This window comes from Lotus japonicus, chromosome 2 (assembly GCF_012489685.1).
Source record: "Lotus japonicus ecotype B-129 chromosome 2, LjGifu_v1.2".
Lineage (NCBI taxonomy): Eukaryota > Viridiplantae > Streptophyta > Magnoliopsida > Fabales > Fabaceae > Lotus > Lotus japonicus.
This window is the reverse complement of record NC_080042.1, coordinates 95,547,202-95,570,161: the sequence shown is the minus strand read 5'-3', so window position 1 is coordinate 95,570,161 and position 22,960 is coordinate 95,547,202. Positions and strand designations below refer to the sequence as shown.

Sequence of the window (22,960 nt, the reverse complement as noted above, 5' to 3'; positions counted from 1 at the left end):
TGAATAATAGTTTTCACAACAACAACACACAATCTGCGTCTAGGATCTACATGGATTTTTCTGCTATTCAAAACAACAGCAATAAGTAAAGAATTTATACAGACTATCCAAGCAAATAATTTCACATTTTTCCGAACCGAGAGTCTCCAAATTCGTCCAACATCCTCTTGTGAGTAAAGATATTACCAGACACAAGCCTTGTCTTTCACTCTCCCCAACTTTGAAGTAATTAAATCCCGAACAATTCAAGCATTAGAAACTACCCTCTTAGAGCATCTCCAATGCAAGGTTCTTAGTTCTTATTTTTGAGTTAAGAACTAAGAATTAAGTTCTTAACCACCGGAGGGGATGACGTTGAGATCTTACTTTTTGAGTTCTTAGCATAAAAAAATATTTTTTTTTCTCTCATTCATTTAATTTAAGTATTGACTTAGCATTTAAATTTAAATCAAAATTATATGCAAATAACAAATATTAATATAATGGTATTGTTGGACCGGATGAATAGTGCTAAGAACTCATGGTTGGAGCAAAATATGCAAAGAATTGCTTAAACACATGTGAGAGTACGGACCTACATGAATAGTGCTAAGAACTAAGCACTAACATTGGAGATGTTCTTAGAATCTGGAAGAGTTGTCCAAGCAGCCTCAAAACGAAAATGCTTAAGTCCACGAAATCTATGATTATGAGGTTGGGGAAAAATTATGTTAGATTAAATTTTGAGTTTAAGGTTAGGGTTTGTTAGGTTAATTTAGGGATTATGACGTTTTATTAGCTGATGTGTAATTAATCAAAACACAATGAAAGTGATAATTAACACAAAAACTAATTTGAGAGAATTAGAGTTAGAAATTAGTTTTAAAAAAAAAAGAGAGTTAGAAATTACTAGTAGCATAAAAATGCGCTGATGTCCCGAAGAAAGTGCAGGTTACACACAGCTTAAAAATGCGCTCTTGCTGACCCCTAGTTGCAACCAAGACTTGAGTCCCTCGTCCCATGGACTCCCAAACACACACAGTGCGTTCTTAACCCGCATGTTGTGGTGCAGTGTCTCTGCTTCTTTCATCAATCAATATCGGCGCTGGTAACTTTTTCTAAGATCTTGTTTTCTTTATTTATTCTCTCAGGAGGAAGAAGGAGCGGAACATCTCTTCCGACGCTTGCAGGATTCTCCGGATGATGCCTCACTGCATTTTGATATTGTGCGCATTTTTTTAACCTCCCCCGTCCTCGTTTGTTCACAATCACTGGTGCACTTTCGAGTTATATAATAACAAAATTCGTGATTCATTCAGGGCTTGTTCTTATGGGACAAAGGAGGAGAAGCTAAGGAAAACAAGGAAAAAGCTGCCGAACATTTCATTCTCTCGGCCAAATTGAACCCTAAGAATGGAGAATCTTTCAAATATCTGGGTCATTACTATGGACGCGTTTCCCTTGATACTCAGAGAGCCCTCAAGTGTTTTCAACGAGCCATCGCTCTCAATCCTGATGATTCCGAGTCTGGGGTAAGAATAGTATTTTCTCTTCTGCTCCATTTCAAATCACTGCAATAATAATGTTGATTGAAGAGGAACGGTAAAACTCCCGTGGAAAGGTGTCTGGGAGGAGTTTGGAAGAAGGGGAAGGAAGAGCCTTGAGGTTGTCCACCGTAGTCAGGCCCAGGAGGGGTGTGTTCCCTGTAAAGACACTCGGAAGCCTAAGTTAGAGAGGCTGAGGATTTTTGGAATTTCTCTTAGTGTTGGGATGAAATGTGTGTACCTGTTTAATCTTTGTGTATGGCCTTTTATACGTGAGTGTGTGTTGGGGAGGTCTTGACTCTTGAGGATTGCAATGAGTGCCTGGTACTGTGGTATATCTCAGCCGTTGGGTCTCTTGTCAACACCTACATCTGAAGCTAGTTAGAAGGGTTCGTTATGGGACGTGATGAGGTGACCTTAACACCTTTGATACTTAGGCCCTTATGTGGGTAGTAGTCGCGAGGGGGGTGTTCGTATAGGTTCCAGGTAGAAGGGTTCATGATGGGACGTGATGAGGTGACCTTAACGCCTTTGATACTTAGGCCCTGATGTAGGTAGTAGTGGTGTTCGTATGGCTTCCTTTGGGAAGGATCATGGTTGGAGATGATGTTCGACCGGATGTAGGTCCTGGTTGTCGAAGGATCGATCGGATCGACCCCCAGAATAGTTTCAAAACTCAATAACTGCCTTAACATTATGGAAAAAGAAAATGATAATTTGGCTTTGTTTCAGCTAACACTGTATTTTTTATTAATATCAGGAAGCTCTGTGCAATTTACTTGACCAAGAAGGAAAGGACAGTCTGGAGGTGGCAGTATGCCTGGAAGCTTCTCAAATGTCACCAAGAGCTTTCTGGGCTTTTCGCAGATTGGGATTCCTGCAGGTTTTTTCTTTCAATTTATTTTGCTTCTTCTAAGCCAGAATCACAGCTACTCATTCTTTTCTGTAGATTACTGAACCTTTTTGCTCCATAATTGAAAACTTTGGCAAACATCCTTCAATTAACATTTTTTGTAACATCTGCTAAATTGTATCCTGCTTAATGACTGCATTCTGCAGCTTTTTAATATCAATCTAGATCAAATATTTTGATTTTCTAATCTGGTAAAATTATGCTGAAATCTGACTATATACCCTCGTCAAATCTCTCTTTAATTACACCGACTTGACACCTGCTATTAATTAATTGTTATCATGACTTATCAGGTTCACCAAAATAAATGGTCAGAAGCTGTTCAGAGTCTTCAACATGCCATTCGAGGATATCCTAAATGTGCTGATCTGTGGGAAGTAATTTAACCTCTCTTTACTCCCATTGGTTTTCCATTCTCATTGTTTTTTTTTTTGATAAATATTTAAAATTTTGTTAGGCCTTGGGGCTTGCTTATCAGCGACTGGGAAGATTTACTGCAGCTGTGAAGGTACCTCGTCCTCTTTGCTTGGGTCCCCTTTATATCTTCTTGATGATCAATTCCTCAACCTCCATTTTACTTTTGGATTCTCCTTCAGTCTTATGGCCGTGCAATTGAATTAGACAACACGATGGTCTTTGCTTTGGTTGAAAGTGGAAACATCTCTTTAGCACTTGGTTCATTTAAAAAGGTGCACTTCTCTATTTATTAATTGTTATCCTGATTCCTTTCTTGTTTAGTTGTCTTGTTCCGTGTGGTCGAATTTATTCCTTCCATTTGTTTTCCTAGAGTTTGAACAATGATGGTAATATGACTCAAGATGCATGTAATCTGTCCTTTTCCTAATTCTGATCACAGTATCGACAACATTTGATTAAATGGATATTCATCCATAATGGATCATGGATGAGTTTGATTGCTTTAACAATTTAGTGGATCCTAATTCCTAAGTGGACTGATTTTTATTTTATTTTTCCATTATGTCTAATTGAAAATTCATTCATTCCATCAGTTTACCATCGTTAAAATAGATTCTAAATTTTTAATAAATTGATTAGAGGAGTTGGTATATTTATTGCTTGTCATGAACCAACTATCCTAAAACTATAAGCTTAAGCTGTTGAGCAAAGACACATGAATGATTTTATTTTATTTCTAACACGTCCTCTGACGGAAGCGCCCATTGGACTTGAACCATGGACAACACACAGAGCCACAAACCTACCTACATTGTGCTGACTTTTTATGAGAGTAATGGTGGCAGCAAGAATCAAACTCCAGATCACTTGGTCGTGAACCAACTATTTAAAAGAATAAGCCGTTAGGTGAAAACACATGAATGGTTTTATATTATATTCCAACATTGATTTTGGGATCAATACACGGGTGCTGCTTATATAGTACTGTTTGATCTAACAGTACCTTGACTGAAGCTGTTACTGACACCTGTGCACTTACTAATCTATAACTATGAACTGAATTACAAGGAATATATCCTGCACAACTAAGACTACAATAGTAGTTTGTATGCTGAAATGAATACCAATTACAACACTAATTGCAGGACTACAACTCTAACACAGTATACTCAAGGATTAAAGCAACAGATTTATCTACCTAAGAGTGTTTGGATTCAGTTTCTGTTAAGAAGACCCACTTTGACTAAAGATATGGCCAAAATACTTCTTACATATGGGAAGATAATCCTCACTTCTAAGCTAGCTTTTGGGGTAGAGTTAGGCCTAATCCAAATTCTAAGATGGTATCAGAGCCTATCCTATATTGTTTATTGGAGATCACTGATATATGGTCCACCGGCCACCCGTATATGTTCATTTCTGCAAATTGCACGTTACAGATGTCTAGCCCTGAGAAGTCTCACATTGACTGATAGTCCTTATATATGGAAAGGCAATCCCCACCTCTAAGCTAGCTTTTGGGCTAGAGTTAGGCCTAATCCAAATTCTAAGAGTTTCTAACGGAGTTATCTACATTTATATCAAATTATATTTTATTAGAAAATGCATTTATATCAAATTATAACACCTAGGAAGTGCGAAAGAGGGTGTAAAAGCTGTTTGGTTCTAAAGCAATTCCTGAAAATCGTAAAGTGTAGTGTATCTAAGATGAAGTTGTTTAATGAGTGTCCAGCTGTTTCTATGTACTAAAGAAATGTGTAAAATTGCCTTGGGGCCTTTCTACATGAAGGGAGTTGAACAATTTCAACAAGCTTTGGAGATTTCACCAGATTGCGTGCCTGCACAATATGGTCATGCTTTGGGGCTACTTGGTTTGGCAAAAGATTGCATCAACCTAGGAGCATATCAGTGGGGGGCTTCATTGTTAGAGGTTTTTTCTCTTTAAATTTTTGTTTTTGGCAAGTTTTGGGTTATTCCTTATTAAGTTAAAATCTTCCATTTTGGCAAAATTGTTGAACTGACTGCAGGAAGCATCTGAGGTTTCTTGGGGAAGTGCTTATTCTTTTCGGAATATCTCGTGTATTTGGAAACTACATGCTGATATTAAGGTATCATTTTCTTTGTCAATCTTTCAAGGGTTCCACTTTCCATTGTTTTCAAAAGTTTTATTTTTTCAGGTATCATTTACATGCTGTTTTAGATTCCCCTCAATGGGTTGTGATCTTGACTTGATTTATTTTTTTCACTCATGTATTATTGAATGCTATTTTATTTTGATCTGTCGTAGCTTGCATATGCAAGATGTTACCCTTGGATTGAGGATGTCCAAGAAATGGAATCTGATAAGGAAGCTTTCACTGCTTCTATCGTTGCTTGGAGGAAGACCCGTTTTCTGGCTGCAAGACATGCTAGATTTTCATACCAACGAGCCCTGCACTTGTCTCCATGGCAAGCAAACATCTATGCTGATATTGCAATAACTTCAAATCTTATGACCTCATTGAACAAAAATGACAACCAAGAATTAAATGATGCATGGTATGATCCGTGTAATCTGATTATTTTTAATGATATTATTGACTATTATGCTCCTCTCAAGTATGTTGTTTTAGCAGGCAGCTAGCAGAGAAGATGACCATGGGAGCCTTGCTACTTGAGGGTGCCAATTATGAGTTCTGGGTGGCATTGGGATGTTTGTCTGATCATAATGCACTCAATCAACATGCTTTGATTAGGGGATTGCAATTAAATGGATCTCTAGCGATTGCTTGGGGGTATCTTGGAAAGGTATTGTTAGACTTAGATGTCATTAGTAGACAGTAAAGCCCAACTTGATAATTATTCATTGTTATCACTGATTGTTCTTGTCAAATTTCCATTTTTGATAAGTTGATTTGGCAGAGAATAGAGGGAAACTAAAATAGTAAGTTGTTAGGACTTTGGAACACTTGACAGTTGACACTGAAAGTGCTTGGGTGATTTGTATAATTTGATGTTAACTAATCTGAATATAACAAAATATAATGAGTAAAAACTTGTTAGACTGGTACAAGAAAACGGAGATGAAACAGTAGTTTTATTCAACAATTTCATGTATAGCTCTCCTTGATTCTGCGAAGAACAAAAAGATCAACACTCGATACAATTGATGAATTGAGAACAATCCGAGAGGTTCTCTGGCTCTCATAACTACTGACTTACCAGAATAACTAACTAAAACTCCAAGCCTAGCTCCTATCCCCCCTTATAACTAACTGCTAACTGCCACTTGACTTGTTGGACCTGTTACAATGGCCGTTCCTGCTACACCTGCTCTAACCTCGTTAGCCCTCCTAGTATATACTCTTTTAGTTACAGGCCTACTAACAATACCCCCCCTCCCCAAAAAAAACTTTCATCTTGTCCTCCAGTTGAGAATGTGGAAAAGCTTCTTGACCTATCAAAGACAAGTATTTCTATCTCCCAAAGGAAGCATGCTCTTGATATTCTGGACGAAACTAGAATTTTTTTTTATACCCTATGGATCCAAATGTGAAGTGCTGGGTCACAGGGAGCCCTATTTTGATCTGGGAAGGTATATAAGATTACTGGGAAAGTTTAATTACCTTACTAGACCTGACATTGCTTTCCTTGTCAGTATTGTGAGCCAACTTATCAACTCAACCTGTGAGAATCACTGGAATGCCGCTATTCGGATTTTGAGGTACATCAAAGGGTCAAACTGATATTATTGGATATGTTAATGCGGATTGGGAAGGTGATGCTAGTGATAAGAGGCCCATTTCTGGTTATTGTGTTCTTATTGGAGGGAACGTAATATCTTGAAAGAGCAAGAAGCAAACTGTGGTTGCAAGACCTAGAATGGAAGTAGAATATCACGCTATGGCTTATGCTACTTGTGAATTTTTGTGGCTAAAACATTTGCTGCAGCCTGCGTCTCCTGTGAGATTGGTCCTATGGAACTTGCCTGTGATAACCAGCCAGCTATGTGTCTCTCATCAAATCCAATCTTTCATGAGAGGATCAAATATATAGAAGTTGATTATCATTTCATTAGAGAGAAGATTCTCCCAGGCATTATAAAGATTTCCTATCTGAGTTCTAGGGATCAACTAGCAGACATGTTGACTAATATGGAATCCTAGGATAACATATATTTGTAACAAGCTAGATGCATATGATATACATGCTCCAGCTTGTGGAGGAGTGTTGATTGAATATATTTAGTTTAATCACTATATGATTTGTTGTAGGTTTTCCCTATTTAGAATATCATAATCCCTAAAATCAAGGGATTGATTACGATTTAATTTAGGGAAGGTTTCATCTCTTTTGAATATAAGTATTGTGCAAATCCTCTTTGGTAAGTACAGAAATAAACAAATTTTCAGATTCAATTGTTAACTTGGCAATTTCTTTTCCTTTGGTTAAATATTGTGATGCATACCACCATAAGAAAGGCATTGAAATTCTTTATGCAGATTTTTCAGCTTGTGTACTTGTGTAATTTTTCAGCTGTATTATAAAGCGGGTGAGAAGCAGTTGGCAAGACATGTGTTTGATCGTGCTAGAAGTATTGATCCTGGTCTTGCATTGCCATGGGCAAGCATGTCAGCTGAGTCTTGTGTTAGGTATTATTCTAGTTTTATTTATTGTCATTATCATGTAGAATATACATGGTAATTAAGTCTATTAGCTTACTGATTTTATAACTATATGCTGTTCTTAGTAGGGAGCTTGCACCAGATGAAGCATTTCAGAGCTGTTCCCGAGCTGTGCAGATCATGCCTGTAATTTACTAACTCCTGTTACTTATTAACATGCAATGTGTTGGAACTTTTTTGTTTTTACGGTCCCCGCAATTGTGGTTTGGTTTTTATATATCATCACCCTTTATCTTTGCCAAATATCTGTCAACTGGATTTTTCTCTAAATAACTGTTTCACAGATTTATCGCATGCATCATTTAAGCCATATATTTCTCTGGTGTGTTTAATTTTGTTACTTACGTTTACATAAATGTGTTTTACTGTGTAGTTAGCTGAATTCCAAATTGGGCTCACTAAGCTAGCTTTGCTGAGTGGCCATCTTTCATCTTCACAGGTTAGGTTCTTTTACTGTATTCCATACCTTGGAATTCTTGCTGATGCTCCATTTGATCGCCACAGGTTTTTGGAGCCATTGAGCAGGCCATGCAGCATTCTCCTTATTATCCTGAATCCCACAATTTACATGGCCTGGTTTGTGAAGCTCGAAAAGATTACAAGTCTGCTGCCACTTTATATAGGTTAGCACGTCATGCAATAAGTAGTGGCTCGTGGAGTATTCAAAACTCGCATATCAGGGATATATCAATCAATTTGGCCAGATCACTTTCTAAGGTAAATATACTAGAGATCTCTGAGTCTTAGGTTTTTTTATCCTTGAATGATGTTAATTAACTTTTACTCTCTGATACAGGCAGGGAATGCTGCTGATGCTGTGCAGGAATGTGAAAATTTGAAGAAAGAAGGTTCAGGTTCAAATTTTGCAATTTGCTTGTTGGGATTAAATCTTAAATCACTAATATCACTATTCTAACTGATTTTTGCTCATAATTCCTGGGAGTGAATTATCAAGTGAAAAAATAAACTGTTCTCATTGATGAGAACTGCGACATGATGAGCCTTATCGAAATAACAAAGCTATGTCTAATGTGGTTTGCTGTATAAGGCACAACATAGGTCATCTCCTATATATCAATTCAATTACTCTGATCAAATTAAACAGGTTATATGGAGTTTTTGAGACTTGTAAAATAAATAAAGCAGTAAAATATTCTGTTATGATGATTAATACCTTTCCAAGAAATTTATTCCAGTTTGGGAGAATTCCATAGCAGACCACACAAGGTCAAATTTGAATACAATTAAATCGTTAATCATAGAACTTTACTCAGTAGTCATGTAGGATTTAATTAACATTTAGCAATACAAATTTTACTTTTAGAACTCGGTCTAGGCCTATCTCTACCTGATATGCTAATTCAGAGGTGAGAATGGCCATACCTTTAAAAGGGCTATTTGCCTATTTTGGCCATATGTCTAATCTATTTGAGACCTTCATCACACCCATTCACGTCCAAGGTTGGACATCTGGAGCATGAAGTTTCTAGGACTGGACATCAGCAGGTGGCATAGTGAATGATCTAGAATAGGCTCTTATACCATCTTACAATTAAGGCTAGGCGTGACTCTAACCCTAAGGGGTGAGGATTGTTCTACCCTTGTAAACAGAGAAAGACTTAGAGAGAGAAAGAAATTGTAATGGGATACGCTGCTAGGTGCAACCTCCCTCACCTATAAGTACGAATTTAAAGTACATATGAGCCAGACCCATTGACTCTACGTCTAACCCTAACTCTTAACATAATCCTTATCGCTAACACTCCCCCTCAAGCTGAAGCATAGATATTATTCATGTCCAGCTTGTTACAAATAAAATCATTACGCACTCATTCAAAGCCTTTGTAAACACATCTGCAAGTTGATCACCTGTCCTAACATAAGAAGTGGATATAAGGTTCTGTTAAAGCTTCTCACGGGTAAAATGACTATTCACCTCAATATGTTCAGTTCTTTCATGAAAAACTGGATTTGATGAGATATGTAAGGCAGTCAGATTACCACTCCACAGTTTCATTGGAGATATGCTCTCAATTCCCATCTTACTCAAGATTTGTCCTACCCAGATAAGTTCACAGGTAGTTTGAGTCATAACCCGATATTCAGCTTCTGCACTAGATCGTGCCACTACATTTTGCTTCTTGCTTTTCCAAGAAATCAAATTACCTCCCAAAAATGCACAATAGCCAGAGGTGGATTTTCTATCCGCAGGAGTTTGAGGGGAATGTATCATAAGTCTTTATTGTAAATCAGTTAAGTTATGTACCAAGAAAAAATCTGTTATTGATTTTCAGGAGGAAACCCTGAATTTTCTGATCTATCATTTGAGCAGAAAGGCTAAGAATATAAAGGGGAAAGCATGGCAGCAAGTCTTCCATTGAATCCCTACTTTTCAGTAACAGCTATCCTGATTAAGGAAACAATTCAAAAATGAAGAGATATTAGGAGATATAGTCTCCCTAACATCTTTATTACAAATCTGACCTACCTAGAAAAGGAAATAAAATAACTTGAATAAGAAATTAATGACACAAAGCAGATTAATTATATAGACAAAACAAATACCTAAAGTTTAGGGATTGCTGACTTAGCTTCTGTTATAAGTCAGTTATTTAATTATTGTTTGTTAGCTTTCTGTTACATATGACTCTCATTATATAAGAGCTCCCTTTTGTACATTTCATTACAGAAATCAAATACAGTTTCAGATTCTCATAGTTTTTTTCCTTCTCTTCTATATAGCTTTTCAGTAGAGGATGGTGTGAAAAGTTATTTGAATTTTTCTTGACTTGTTAACATTTTCGTATGTTTATTGTTTAAGGGGCACTTGATGAAGAAGGTTTACAAGTATATGCTTTCTCATTGTGGCAACTTGGTGAAAATGATTTGGCTCTCTCTGTAGTTAGAAATCTGGTTGCAAATCTTTCTTCTATGGAAAAGACATATGTTGCGACATCCATCTGTTTCATCTGTAGATTAGTATACTTCATAAGTGGACTGGATGCAGTCATCACAGGCATTGTGAAAATGCCAAAGGAGCTAGTTGGAAGTTCAAAAGTTTGTTTTGTGGTGTCAGCTATCAACGCTCTTGATGGAGCAAATCGTCTTGGATTTGTTGTATCAAGTACCCGGTATTTTCTCAAAAATCATGAAGAAATTGCCAGGATGCACTTTTTAGTAGCGCTTGGTAAACTGGTATTTTTTTGGACCCTTTTGATCCCCCCTCCCATTTCTAAAACAATGTGGAAAAGGTAGAGCAACCCTCAACTCTTGAGCTAGCTTTTGTGGTTGAGTTAGGCTTCCCAAATTCTAATATGGCATCAGAGTCTATCCTAGATCCGTATGTTGGTGGAGACCTCTTCCATATTTGGGCCACCCCGCAGATGTCCTGTCCTGCAATTTCCACGCTCCAGATGTTTAGCCCTGGGCGTGAGGGGGTGTGTTAGAAGTCCCACATTGGCTACAGATATGGCATAGATACCCTTTATAAAGGGTAGAACAATCCTCAACTCTTGAGCTAGCTTTTGTGGTTGAGTTAGGCCTCTCAAATTCTAATTAATGTTAATGGTATGGTTTTGACAGGTGAAAAATGATTCTGATTGCTGCCTTGACATTCAGAGTGCTGTTGCCCACCTCAGGAAAGCACTACACATGTTTCCTAACAGTAATTTGATGAGGTAAATTTTTTATGAACATATTAGATTAGAGCCCGCCCTATTAGTAATTTGAGTTAAGGCAATGGTGCGTGTCCTTTAACTTATATACTATTGTACACTTGTTAATTTATACAATGTGGTACTTATTCTGAGTCACACTTGTGTTACTCTAAACCTATTAAGTCTATAGGTTCAAATAGCTTTTCTTCACCTATTGAAAAAATGTCTTAAGTAGTAGTAGTAGTAGAGAGAGAGAGGGAGGGATCTGAATTAAATAGTAATATTTCACTTCACAATTGATTACAAGTCTGAACTCTTTTATAGACTAAGAATTCTTACTAAAACTTCTAACAGTAACAAACCTAACCATTATTAAAACAGAATACCCAACTGTAGTAGAAATTAGAACGAGAAACTATAGTTGGGTTGGGCCTATGAGTCAAGTCTCAAAAACTTACTTCTAGCAGCCTCTAAGGGTGGTGTTCTGTACTAGGGAGATCTGACGTAGAAGACTGACAGAAAGTAAACCCTAGCAAAGTACTAAAAATATCATAAAAGGAATATTCTCATTAAATGTTCAAAAGGTACTTTTTACAAGGTGTTGACCTCTCCTTTTATAGAGGAAGTGATCATGATGTGGACCTTTACTGTACTTGGGTCTGACAACCGGGGCCCAAGTCTTTATGCATATAAGACAAATCTAAAGGAATCTTCCAGCTGGCGTGTGGGCCTGACTAAAGGAAGGGCGGGATTCGATGTTGTCCCGTGAATCCCGCCAAGATGTCTTTCGTTCATCTGATTACTCGATTTGGGCGGGCATAAGTATCCTTTATGTCCCGCCCATTCCACATGCCCCCAAGACATGAGACTTAGGTTCTTTGAGTCGAGATGTCTTTAATGCGCTGCCTTATAGTATATCGACATTCTTTGTAGTCGTGGGCCTGTTATCGCATTCTTGCTTATGGATTAATCGCCACTTTGCTGTTTCTTCAATATGGCGCTGTTTTCGCGTCCCTTATTACGTTGATATATCGCCATCATTATAACCGTCAGTCACGTCTTTTCAACTGACGCACGTATCCTTGTTTTCCGGGATTTCGTCATCATTGGCCATGAATGCAGTTTCTAATTGTGCGTCTCGAGGAATTATGTCTTTTCGCTTCGCACCTTTTCAAATTTCAAATCCCACGACTCTTCACGATCTTTCCCACTCGTTCTCTCTCTTCCCTTTTCTTCTATAAAAACCCTTTTCACTTTTCACTTTTTCACTTTTCTGAAAACCTTTTTCCTCAGACTTCCTCTGCGATTTTCACCTTCTCCTCTTTGAACTCCGGCAAACCTCCGTCACCCCGGCCGTCGTCATTGCGCGGTGCTCTCCCATAGCCGACATCCTCTTTACTCAATCCTCCACTTCGTCCTCCGGTGAGTCATTTCTCTTTCTTCTTTCTTGACACTGTTCATCTTCTTCTTTTTTCTTCCTGCATCTGTTCATCTTCTTTTTATTATTTATGAAATTTCCCAGTATGTCCACCCAAAATTTCAGCCTCTCTTCCTTAGAACTCTCTTCACCTTCTACGGAGGGGGAAGTTTCTGCCCCCACTGTTATTGAAATTCATTCCTCGCCTTCCACCCACGAGGATTCCGGTCCCGCCGGCTCCGTAGACTCTATTCTTTCCTCCAATGGAGACTTGTCTTCACCCGAATGGCGTTCCAACACGCATTTGGTTGAAGATAAATGTCTTTGGCGCTCCATCTGGGGTAGTATTGGAAGCATCAGCTCGCTTCGAATATCTTCCCAAGGGTTTACAAAGATAAATCCCGCCACCTCTAATAATGAAGATCACCTGTTAAATGTTCTTCCATGTGGCGAGGATGATTGTGTTCTTTTACGCAAGGAACCTTCTGATGAATCGCCCGACTTCTTTTTTGTTTATGGTTATTTCTTCTTGGATTTGAATATCAAACTCCCTTTCTCGCCCTTTATATGTCACGTTCTTACCTTTTTGAACGTGGCGCCTTGTCAACTCCAGCCCAACGCCTGGGGTTTTATTCGCTGCTTTGAAATTCTCTGTGATCATTTGAGTTGCACTCCCACCTATCCCTTGTTTTTCCTTTTCTATAAGACAGTCACCACAAAACCTACATCTGTCAAGTGGGTTCCCCTTTTGGCCCGCAAGAACATGAGCCGATTCACCGCCCTTAAAAGCCATTACAAAGTGTGGCAGAAAAAATACTTCAAAGTTATGGAGTCACCTGAAATGAATAACTTATTTCGAGATTCCGATAATAACCCTCTCTTCCCCTTTTACTGGACAAAAAACCCTCGCCGAAAAATATCCGTTTCATACGACGCCTTGGATGAATCTGAGCAGGCCATCGCCGATTACCTTCGCACATTACCAGTAATCTCTGGTCATGACTTGATTGAGGCGTCGAAATCCGGCACTTTAAATCAATTTTTTAGTAAGTTCATAATTTTTGCACATAACTTGTTTTTCTTTTTGTTCATGTACCTCGCCTAATTGATGCTTTCCATGCAGCCACGATGGGAAAAAGCAAGGTTGACGCGAACCCCATCAAGATGAAGGAGTACCTTGCCCAGTCTACTGCGGCGGCGAAGAAGAGGGTCGCCGAAGCTGAGCAAAAGAAGAAAAATGACGGCGCTTCGGGCTCTGACAACATCAGGGACCCAAAGCGCCAAAAGACTTCAGGCGCTGCTGGCAGCAGACCTCTTCATCAATCCACACTTGATCCAGCCGGTTTAGCTTCTAAAAGTAATCAGGCGGAAAAAAAGAAAGGGAACGGCAACGTCCCGCCACCCCATCAAGATTCAAGCATTATCAACCGCCCGCCAACTCCGTTTGGCCAAGCTGGCCCTAGTTTAGCCACTGGTGGCGAGGCTCCTCCCCCTTTGCTGAGCTTATCAGATCCTCACTTCAACGGGTTGGACTTTATGACTCGTACTTTCGACAACCGGATCCAGAAGGATGTTTCCGGTCAAGGCCCCCCCAATATTGCTTCTGTGGCGATCCATCACGCCCTTTCTGCCGCCAGCACTGTGGCGGGGATGGCTCAGTGCGTGAAGGAGTTGATTTCAGCCAAGAACCGTCTTGAGAAGAAGGCGGCCGATTACAAGACAACATACGAGCGGTCTAAGACTGATGCTGAGACTGCCCACAAAAAGCTGAAATCTGCTGAGGAGAAGTGTGCTAAGTTAACTGATGACTTGGTGGCTTCGGACCTGCTTCTTCAAAAGACCAAGTCTTTGAAAGAAGCCATCAATGACAAACATACTGCTATTTAGGCCAAGTGTCAAAGGCTGGAAAAGAAATATGATCGTCTGAATGCATCTATTTTAGGGCGCGCCTCCCTCCAATATGCTCAAGGCTTTCTGGCGGCCAAAGAGCAGATAAGTGTGGTTGAGCCAGGCTTTGTTCTTTCCCGCATTGGCTATTTGAAGGAGATTAAGGACGGCCAAGTTGTTGGCGAGGATGACGTTAGCCTCGATCTCCTTCCTCAATTTGATGATGAAAGTGAGCCTGAAGAAGAAGCAGATGGCGGAAATGGAAATAGCCAGAACGAGGGTGAGGACCAAGGAAAGGAAGACCCTCAAGTTGTTGCAGGCCAGGGAAACAACGCCAACAATGATAACGTAGCTTGAATTTGTAATTTGTTTTTATTTTGTTAAGTCAATTTTATCTTTGGGCCTTGCCCTTTTGTTTGTCATTTCCCATCATGTAATGCTTCGCCACTTCCTTACTTTTTAACAAAGTTTGTTTAAGTTCTTCTGTTGTTTCCATGTTGTGACTTTGATGTTGTTTACCAGATTTTGTTGTTATTTAGGTCTGTATACCTTAGTCGATTTTTCGACGAGGCTTGGTTTCTAGTGGCCACTAGAATTGCCAAGGCTTTTAACATTTGATGGCGATACTTTCTTATTCCGAAAGGTTTACTCGCGGTATTGCATACCTTGATACGATTTGCATTGCATGAACTCGTAATATAAATTTAAAAAATATAGGCGATTCTGTTGAAATGATCTTTTCATTAATTTTCTTTCACACATGGGAACAATTGTCCCTTCATTACATATGTCGCCTCATTAAAAACCTTTCCAAAGAAAGGGAAAAAGAGTGCGACTTCATTCACCTTTGTTGTTTTTTGTCTTTTTAACTAAAATATTGCTTCAGATGTGAGGCGTTCCATGTCCGTGGGACCCTCTGACCATTAAGTTGTTCCAACTTATAAGCTCCTCCTCCAACATCGCCTATAATCCTGTAAGGCCCGCCCCAATTGGGTGAAAGTTTGTTGTGTTTGTCGGGTATTGTATTTTTTCGGAACACTAAGTCTCCTACCCTCATCTTTCTTGGCACTACTTTCGTTGTGAATTTTCTTGCAATCTTCACTTTTCCCGCCTCATTTCTTATGTGTGCCTCCCGTTGTTCCTCTGGCAACATAATTAGATTTGCTATCAGATTTTCCCCGTTGTCATTCTCATTAAACCGAGACACTCGCCAACTTTGGTTTTCTATTTCCACTGGGAGCATGGCGTCAGTCCCATAGGTTAAACGATACGGGGTTTCCTTTGTGCTTGATTGTTCAGTAGTGTTATATGCCCAAAGAACGCCTGGTAATTCCTCCGCCCAACACCCTTTTGCTACATCCAACTTCTTTTTTAAGCCTTGCAAAATAACTTTATTAGCTGACTCGGCCTGTCCATTAGTTTGTGGGTGTTCTACCGAGGCAAATCTCATCTCGATTCCCATTTCTGCACAAAATTCCCGGGTGACATTACTTGTAAATTGGGTCCCATTGTCCATTACTAAAGCCATGGGGACCCCAAATCTGCACACAATTCTTCGCCACAGGAAATTCTTGACCTTGACCGCCGTGATAGTCGCCACTGCTTCAGCTTCTATCCATTTGGTGAAGTAATCAACCGCCACGATGATATACTTCATTTGTGCCTTCGCTACCGGGAATGGTCCCAAAATGTCAGTCCCCCACATAGCAAATGGCCAAGGTGCCATCATGGTGGTTAATTCCTCCGGCGGGGCCTTATGCAAATCGGAAAAGACTTAACATTTTCCACATTTCTTAACATATTCCAGACAGTCCTTCTTCAATGTGGGCCAGTAGAATCCTGCTCTCAAAACTTTTACTGCCAAGGATCGCCCACCAATATGACTGGAGCATACTCCTTCGTGGACTTCCGCCATTATTCCCGGGGCATCTTTGGTGTCAACACATTTCAGCATAGGAGACATAATGCCTCGCCGATATAACTCCCCATCCACCAGTGTGTAGAAACTGACCTCTCTACGTTTTGCTCTTGAGTTCAAATCGTCATCCTGTGGAGGGTTCTGTAGAAAAATTTTGATTTCCGCCATCTGCTTCTTGAGGGTCTTCCTTTCCTTGGTCCTCACCCTCGTTGTGGCTATTTCCATTTCCACCATCTGCTTCTTCTTCAGGCTCACTTTCATCATCAAATTGAGGAAGGAGATCGAGGCTAACGTCATCCTCGCCAACAACTTGGCCGTCCTTAATCTCCTTCAAATAGCCAATGCGGGAAAGAACAAAGCCTGGCTCAACCACACTTATCTGCTCTTTGGCCGCCAGAAAGCCTTGAGCATATTGGAGGGAGGCGCGCCCTAAAATAGATGCATTCAGACGATCATATTTCTTTTCTAGCCTTTGACACTTGGCCTAAATAGCAGTATGTTTGTCATTGATGGCTTCTTTCAAAGACTTGGTCTTTTGAAGAAGCAGGTCCGAAGCCACCAAGTCATCAGTTAACTTAGCACACTTCTCCTCAGCAGATTTCAGCTTTTTGTGGGCAGTCTCAGCATCAGTCTTAGACCGCTCGTATGTTGTCTTGTAATCGGCCGCCTTCTTCTCAAGACGGTTCTTGGCTGAAATCAACTCCTTCACGCACTGAGCCATCCCCGCCACAGTGCTGGCGGCAGAAAGGGCGTGATGGATCGCCACAGAAGCAATATTGGGGGGGCCTTGACCGGAAACATCCTTCTGGATCCGGTTGTCGAAAGTACGAGTCATAAAGTCCAACCCGTTGAAGTGAGGATCTGATAAGCTCAGCAAAGGGGGAGGAGCCTCGCCACCAGTGGCTAAACTAGGGCCAGCTTGGCCAAACGGAGTTGGCGGGCGGTTGATAATGCTTGAATCTTGATGGGGTGGCGGGACGTTGCCGTTCCCTTTCTTTTTTTCCGCCTGATTACTTTTAGAAGCTAAACCGGCTGGATCAAGTGTGGATTGATGAAGAGGTCTGCTGCCAGCAGCGCCTGAAGTCTTTTGGCGCTTTGGGTCCCTGATGTTGTCAGAGCCCGAAGCGCCGTCATTTTTCTTCTTTTGCTCAGCTTCGGCGACCCTCTTCTTCGCCGCCGCAGTAGACTGGGCAAGGTACTCCTTCATCTTGATGGGGTTCGCGTCAACCTTGCTTTTTCCCATCGTGGCTGCATGGAAAGCATCAATTAGGCGAGGTACATGAACAAAAAGAAAAACAAGTTATGTGCAAAAATTATGAACTTACTAAAAAATTGATTTAAAGTGCCGGATTTCGACGCCTCAATCAAGTCATGACCAGAGATTACTGGTAATGTGCGAAGGTAATCGGCGATGGCCTGCTCAGATTCATCCAAGGCGTCGTATGAAACGGATATTTTTCGGCGAGGGTTTTTTGTCCAGTAAAAGGGGAAGAGAGGGTTATTATCGGAATCTCGAAATAAGTTATTCATTTCAGGTGACTCCATAACTTTGAAGTATTTTTTCTGCCACACTTTGTAATGGCTTTTAAGGGCGGTGAATCGGCTCATGTTCTTGCGGGCCAAAAGGGGAACCCACTTGACAGATGTAGGTTTTGTGGTGACTGTCTTATAGAAAAGGAAAAACAAGGGATAGGTGGGAGTGCAACTCAAATGATCACAGAGAATTTCAAAGCAGCGAATAAAACCCCAGGCGTTGGGCTGGAGTTGACAAGGCGCCACGTTCAAAAAGGTAAGAACGTGACATATAAAGGGCGAGAAAGGGAGTTTGATATTCAAATCCAAGAAGAAATAACCATAAACAAAAAAGAAGTCGGGCGATTCATCAGAAGGTTCCTTGCGTAAAAGAACACAATCATCCTCGCCACATGGAAGAACATTTAACAGGTGATCTTCATTATTAGAGGTGGCGGGATTTATCTTTGTAAACCCTTGGGAAGATATTCGAAGCGAGCTGATGCTTCCAATACTACCCCAGATGGAGCGCCAAAGACATTTATCTTCAACCAAATGCGTGTTGGAACGCCATTCGGGTGAAGACAAGTCTCCATTGGAGGAAAGAATAGAGTCTACGGAGCCGGCGGGACCGGAATCCTCGTGGGTGGAAGGCGAGGAATGAATTTCAATAACAGTGGGGGCAGAAACTTCCCCCTCCGTAGAAGGTGAAGAGAGTTCTAAGGAAGAAAGGCTGAAATTTTGGGTGGACATACTGGGAAATTTCATAAATAATAAAAAGAAGATGAACAGATGCAGGAAGAAAAAAGAAGAAGATGAACAGTGTCAAGAAAGAAGAAAGAGAAATGACTCACCGGAGGACGAAGTGGAGGATTGAGTAAAGAGGATGTCGGCTATGGGAGAGCACCGCGCAATGACGACGGCCGGGGTGACGGAGGTTTGCCGGAGTTCAAAGAGGAGAAGGTGAAAATCGCAGAGGAAGTCTGAGGAAAAAGGTTTTCAGAAAAGTGAAAAAGTGAAAAGTGAAAAGGGTTTTTATAGAAGAAAAGGGAAGAGAGAGAACGAGTGGGAAAGATCGTGAAGAGTCGTGGGATTTGAAATTTGAAAAGGTGCGAAGCGAAAAGACATAATTCCTCGAGACGCACAATTAGAAACTGCATTCATGGCCAATGATGACGAAATCCCGGAAAACAAGGATACGTGCGTCAGTTGAAAAGACGTGACTGACGGTTATAATGATGGCGATATATCAACGTAATAAGGGACGCGAAAACAGCGCCATATTGAAGAAACAGCAAAGTGGCGATTAATCCATAAGCAAGAATGCGATAACAGGCCCACGACTACAAAGAATGGCGATATACTATAAGGCAGCGCATTAAAGACATCTCGACTCAAAGAACCTAAGTCTCATGTCTTGGGGGCATGTGGAATGAGCGGGACATAAAGGATACTTATGCCCGCCCAAATCGAGTAATCAGATGAACGAAAGACATCTTGGCGGGATTCACGGGACAACATCGAATCCCGCCCTTCCTTTAGTCAGGCCCACACGCCAGCTGGAAGATTCCTTTAGATTTGTCTTATATGCATAAAGACTTGGGCCCCGGTTGTCAGGCCCAAGTACAGTAAAGGTCCACATCATGATCACTTCCTCTATAAAAGGAGAGGTCAACACCTTGTAAAAAGTACCTTTTGAACATTTAATGAGAATATTCCTTTTATGATATTTTTAGTACTCTGCTAGGGTTTACTTTCTGTCAGTCTTCTACGTCAGATCTCTCTAGTACAGAACAGGTGGGATCTAATACAAGTAGCTGTAGACTCTAATATCTCCTCACTTGAGACTTGTAACCTAAGAAGAGAAAGAAATCAACAATAACTTTTATACTTCTAAATCCTTATAAACATACCTTACCTGCCAAGTGTTTGGAAACAAGTTTTTTTGTGGTTATTATCTTCCTTGATTTTTTAATCATGCTTACTAGCTTTGTGAGAAGTTTTCTAACACCCTTTCTATTGTACATTTCTCTGGGAACAGGAACCTTCTTGGCTATCTCTTACTCTCCAGTAAAGAGTTGAACAATTGTCATGTGGCGACACGGTGTTGTAAACTGGACCATTTTGATCTTTGTGATCAAGGTTTAAAATCAGCTTCTGATATTCATGGTGCTGAAGCAGTTGCTTGTTGTGCCGCTGGCAATCCAAAGCTTACTTTTCCAACTTGTATGAAGCAGTGTTCGAGTCATCCTGGAGTTATCAGATACCTGCAGAGGTACTGTTTTTATTTCCTTTTGTGCATCACAATTCCCCAAGAAATTTGATCCTACTGTGTTATTGTTCAAAATTCTTCAAGCTACCTATGCATATATTATTGCTAGATCAAGTTGTCTATTGTTATAGATGGGTAAAAAATTTGAGCCAAATTTGAGTAGAACAATTGTAGAGTTTTATATTCCTGGAAATAAATCTTAGACAATTCATTGCCAGTCTGTGGCTCTATTTTAAGATACTTAAGCATTATATCCTCGAACAAGAATAATCATATTACATTCACCCCTCAAAATTTCAGATGCTTTCATCAGAAACCATGGAGTCATGATGCCCGCTACTTGCTTATTCTTAACTATCTCCAGAGTGCACGTGAACGGAGATTTCCTCACCATCTTTGTCGTATACTAAATCGTCTAATTCATTATTCTCTCTCAAATGAATTGAATAGCAAGACAGAAACGCTGTATCAATATAGCCACTTCCAACTTCTACTTTGTGCTTCTGAGATCAGTTTACAACGTGGGAATCACATGACCTGTATCACCCATGCCAAAAAGGCTTCTCAACTTGTGCTTCCTGATGATTATATATTCTTTGCACATCTACTATTGTGCCGTGTTTATGCCATGAAAGGTGATCGTCTAAATTTTCAGAAAGAGTATATAAGGTGCTTCGAGCTGAAGACAGATTGTCATATTGGTTGGATCTGTCTCAAACTTATGGAATGTCAATATGAAATGCTAATCAATTCAAATTTCATGGACTTAAGCATTGAAGAATGCATTGAAAAGGGTGGGAATAGATGGATGGCTGTGTATAACCTGGTGAAAGGTATGGTTTCCTTGCAGAGGAGGGATTTACTCTCAGCAGAAGAGTTCATGGCACAGGCTTGTTCATTGGTTGGTTTTGATAGCAGCGTCTTTCTATGTCATGGTATGTATTTGTTTTCTGCATGATTTCTACATAAAATTAGGCTACTCCAAAAAAAGGCTACTTCTTGAAATTGACATCAAACCCAGAAATTGGCACCAGGTTGTTTTGGAGGGTTAAGAAAAGATATTAACGGTATACATAGAAAAATTTCTCGGTTATGTAATGATCAGTAAGTATAATAATGGTCATGAAGTCTTGTCTTGTAAATATTGCTTTACAAATTCTTTTCGTATTGACTAATTTATAATTTATTCTCCCCTGCCCTTATTCCCAAAAGTAATTTCTATCATTTAATTTGAATAAAACAATTGATCTATCCTTTACATTTTTAATAATGGCATGAATTAATACTTTCAATTGGAAGTTAGTTCTGTCTCTATTCTTTTCCCCTCATCTCGATGAATTTATAGATTATTATCCATATGATCATATTATTTTTATGTAGGTGCGATCTGTATGGAGCTTGTCAGGCAGTGTGGTGGTCCTCAGTTCCTATCACAGGCCGTGAAGAGCCTTACCAAAGTGTATGAGCTATCACTGGCCCCCTTACCTTTTACCTCAATATTGGTGGCTCAAGCAGAAGGAAGCCTTGGTTCTAAGGAGAGGTGGGACAGAAATCTTCACCTTGAATGGTGCACATGGCCTTCAGGTTTGATTTCTATGCTCTGTCCGATTTTTTATTTTTCAAGTTGTAAAGAACGAAATCATTGGAGAGCTACACGCCATTCAGTTTGTGTTCATACAAAAGACTGTCATTATCCTCGCATGTTTGTTCAGATTGATTAAACTGATATATGATATTGCAAATTTGAGTGGAATGCTATTTTCGTATCCTCTTATGTCTGTTACTTTTTTGTAGAAATGAGGCCAGCAGAGCTCTACTTTCATATGCATCTGCTTGCAAGACAGCTGAAAGTTGGGCTTAGAACTACATCTAACGTAGAGTCCTACCAGAGTCCTCTGAGATGGGTTATTCGGGCAATTCACATTAATCCTTCTTGCATGCGATACTGGAGAATTTTACAAAAGCTTACGGAGTAGACTTGAAAACTGAAGGAAAAGGTTTCAGGAGTGTCATGACTCTTGAGGGATGGGCTTCTTATGTCTATCTGAATTGGATAATAAAAATAGTTAAACAGACCCTTGTTTAAAAAAAAGGTGAGTGGAAATATGGAATTTCTGGTATAGACCTAAGAAGAGTTAAATGAAAGATATATCTTAAAATTGACTTTGATTCCAAAATTCAGATGCAGTTTGTGTTACATTTTGTTTTCAAAAGAAAATTTCATATCGCGGGTCTTCTTATTTCGCCTCGCCCTACTATATAAACGCTCAAAAACTTAAAAACTTTGGCCTGTTTGATTTGCTCATTTTATGTTTTTTTTTATAAAGCTGAAAACATGTTTGGTTGACATTTAGAAAATGTTTTCTTATAAAATATGATCAAAATAGAAAGAAAAAAAGTCACTGTGTCACCACAATCATCATGACTGCCACTGTCACCACCCCCACCACCACTATCATCCTTGCCATCATCACCTTCGTCACCGCCTTCACCACCACTACCACCGCTGCTTGCGACACCATTGTCGCTGCCACCACTATCGATGTTGCTCCTATCGTTGTCACTCACCATTGCCGCCATCACCTTTGTTGCCGCAACCCCCAATACCAGCACTAGTGCCAACACCACCGCTCCTTCTGTCGCCACCACCACTGTTGTATCTACCACCACTCACCGCCCAATGAGATGAAAAGCGGTGATGGTGGAGGTTGTTGGTGGTAGTAGTGCTAGTGGCGACGCATTTGATGGCGGCGGTGGAGAGGGTGGTGGCAGTGGAAGTGG

General features: G+C 40.1%; 1 protein-coding gene across 5 annotated transcripts; it reads left to right on the top strand.

Annotated features, from left to right (window-relative positions):
• Nucleotides 1-884: 884 nt before the first annotated feature.
• On the top strand, nt 885-22,376 carry LOC130741466 (tetratricopeptide repeat protein SKI3). Of its 5 annotated transcripts, none has more exons than XM_057594402.1 (22): nt 885-1,020; nt 1,131-1,205; nt 1,299-1,511; nt 2,284-2,406; nt 2,730-2,813; nt 2,894-2,944; nt 3,033-3,125; nt 4,643-4,783; nt 4,881-4,961; nt 5,141-5,391; nt 5,469-5,640; nt 7,369-7,484; nt 7,586-7,643; nt 7,891-7,956; nt 8,022-8,234; nt 8,314-8,365; nt 10,339-10,712; nt 11,100-11,194; nt 19,949-20,182; nt 20,480-21,114; nt 21,560-21,763; nt 21,974-22,376. In XM_057594402.1, exons 1-22 carry the CDS (start codon nt 1,000-1,002, stop codon nt 22,153-22,155), a joined length of 3,534 nt encoding a protein of 1,177 aa, XP_057450385.1. In that variant the 5' UTR covers nt 885-999; the 3' UTR covers nt 22,156-22,376. The 5 variants fall into 5 exon arrangements, with proteins under 5 accessions (XP_057450385.1, XP_057450382.1, XP_057450383.1 ...); XM_057594399.1 differs by having other exon boundaries at nt 7,583-7,643; nt 8,314-8,371; XM_057594400.1 differs by having other exon boundaries at nt 5,466-5,640; nt 8,314-8,371.
• The last annotated feature ends 584 nt before the right edge of the window (nt 22,377-22,960 follow it).

Excerpts from the sequence above, each read along its gene's own strand:
- LOC130741466 (XM_057594398.1), top strand. The coding sequence starts at position 1,000 with ATGGACTCCCAAACACACACA. Across the intron at positions 5,641-7,368 it reads CTTGGGGGTATCTTGGAAAG|CTGTATTATAAAGCGGGTGA; the intron begins GTATTGTTAGAC and ends GTAATTTTTCAG. Across the intron at positions 7,644-7,890 it reads GAGCTGTGCAGATCATGCCT|TTAGCTGAATTCCAAATTGG; the intron begins GTAATTTACTAA and ends TTTACTGTGTAG.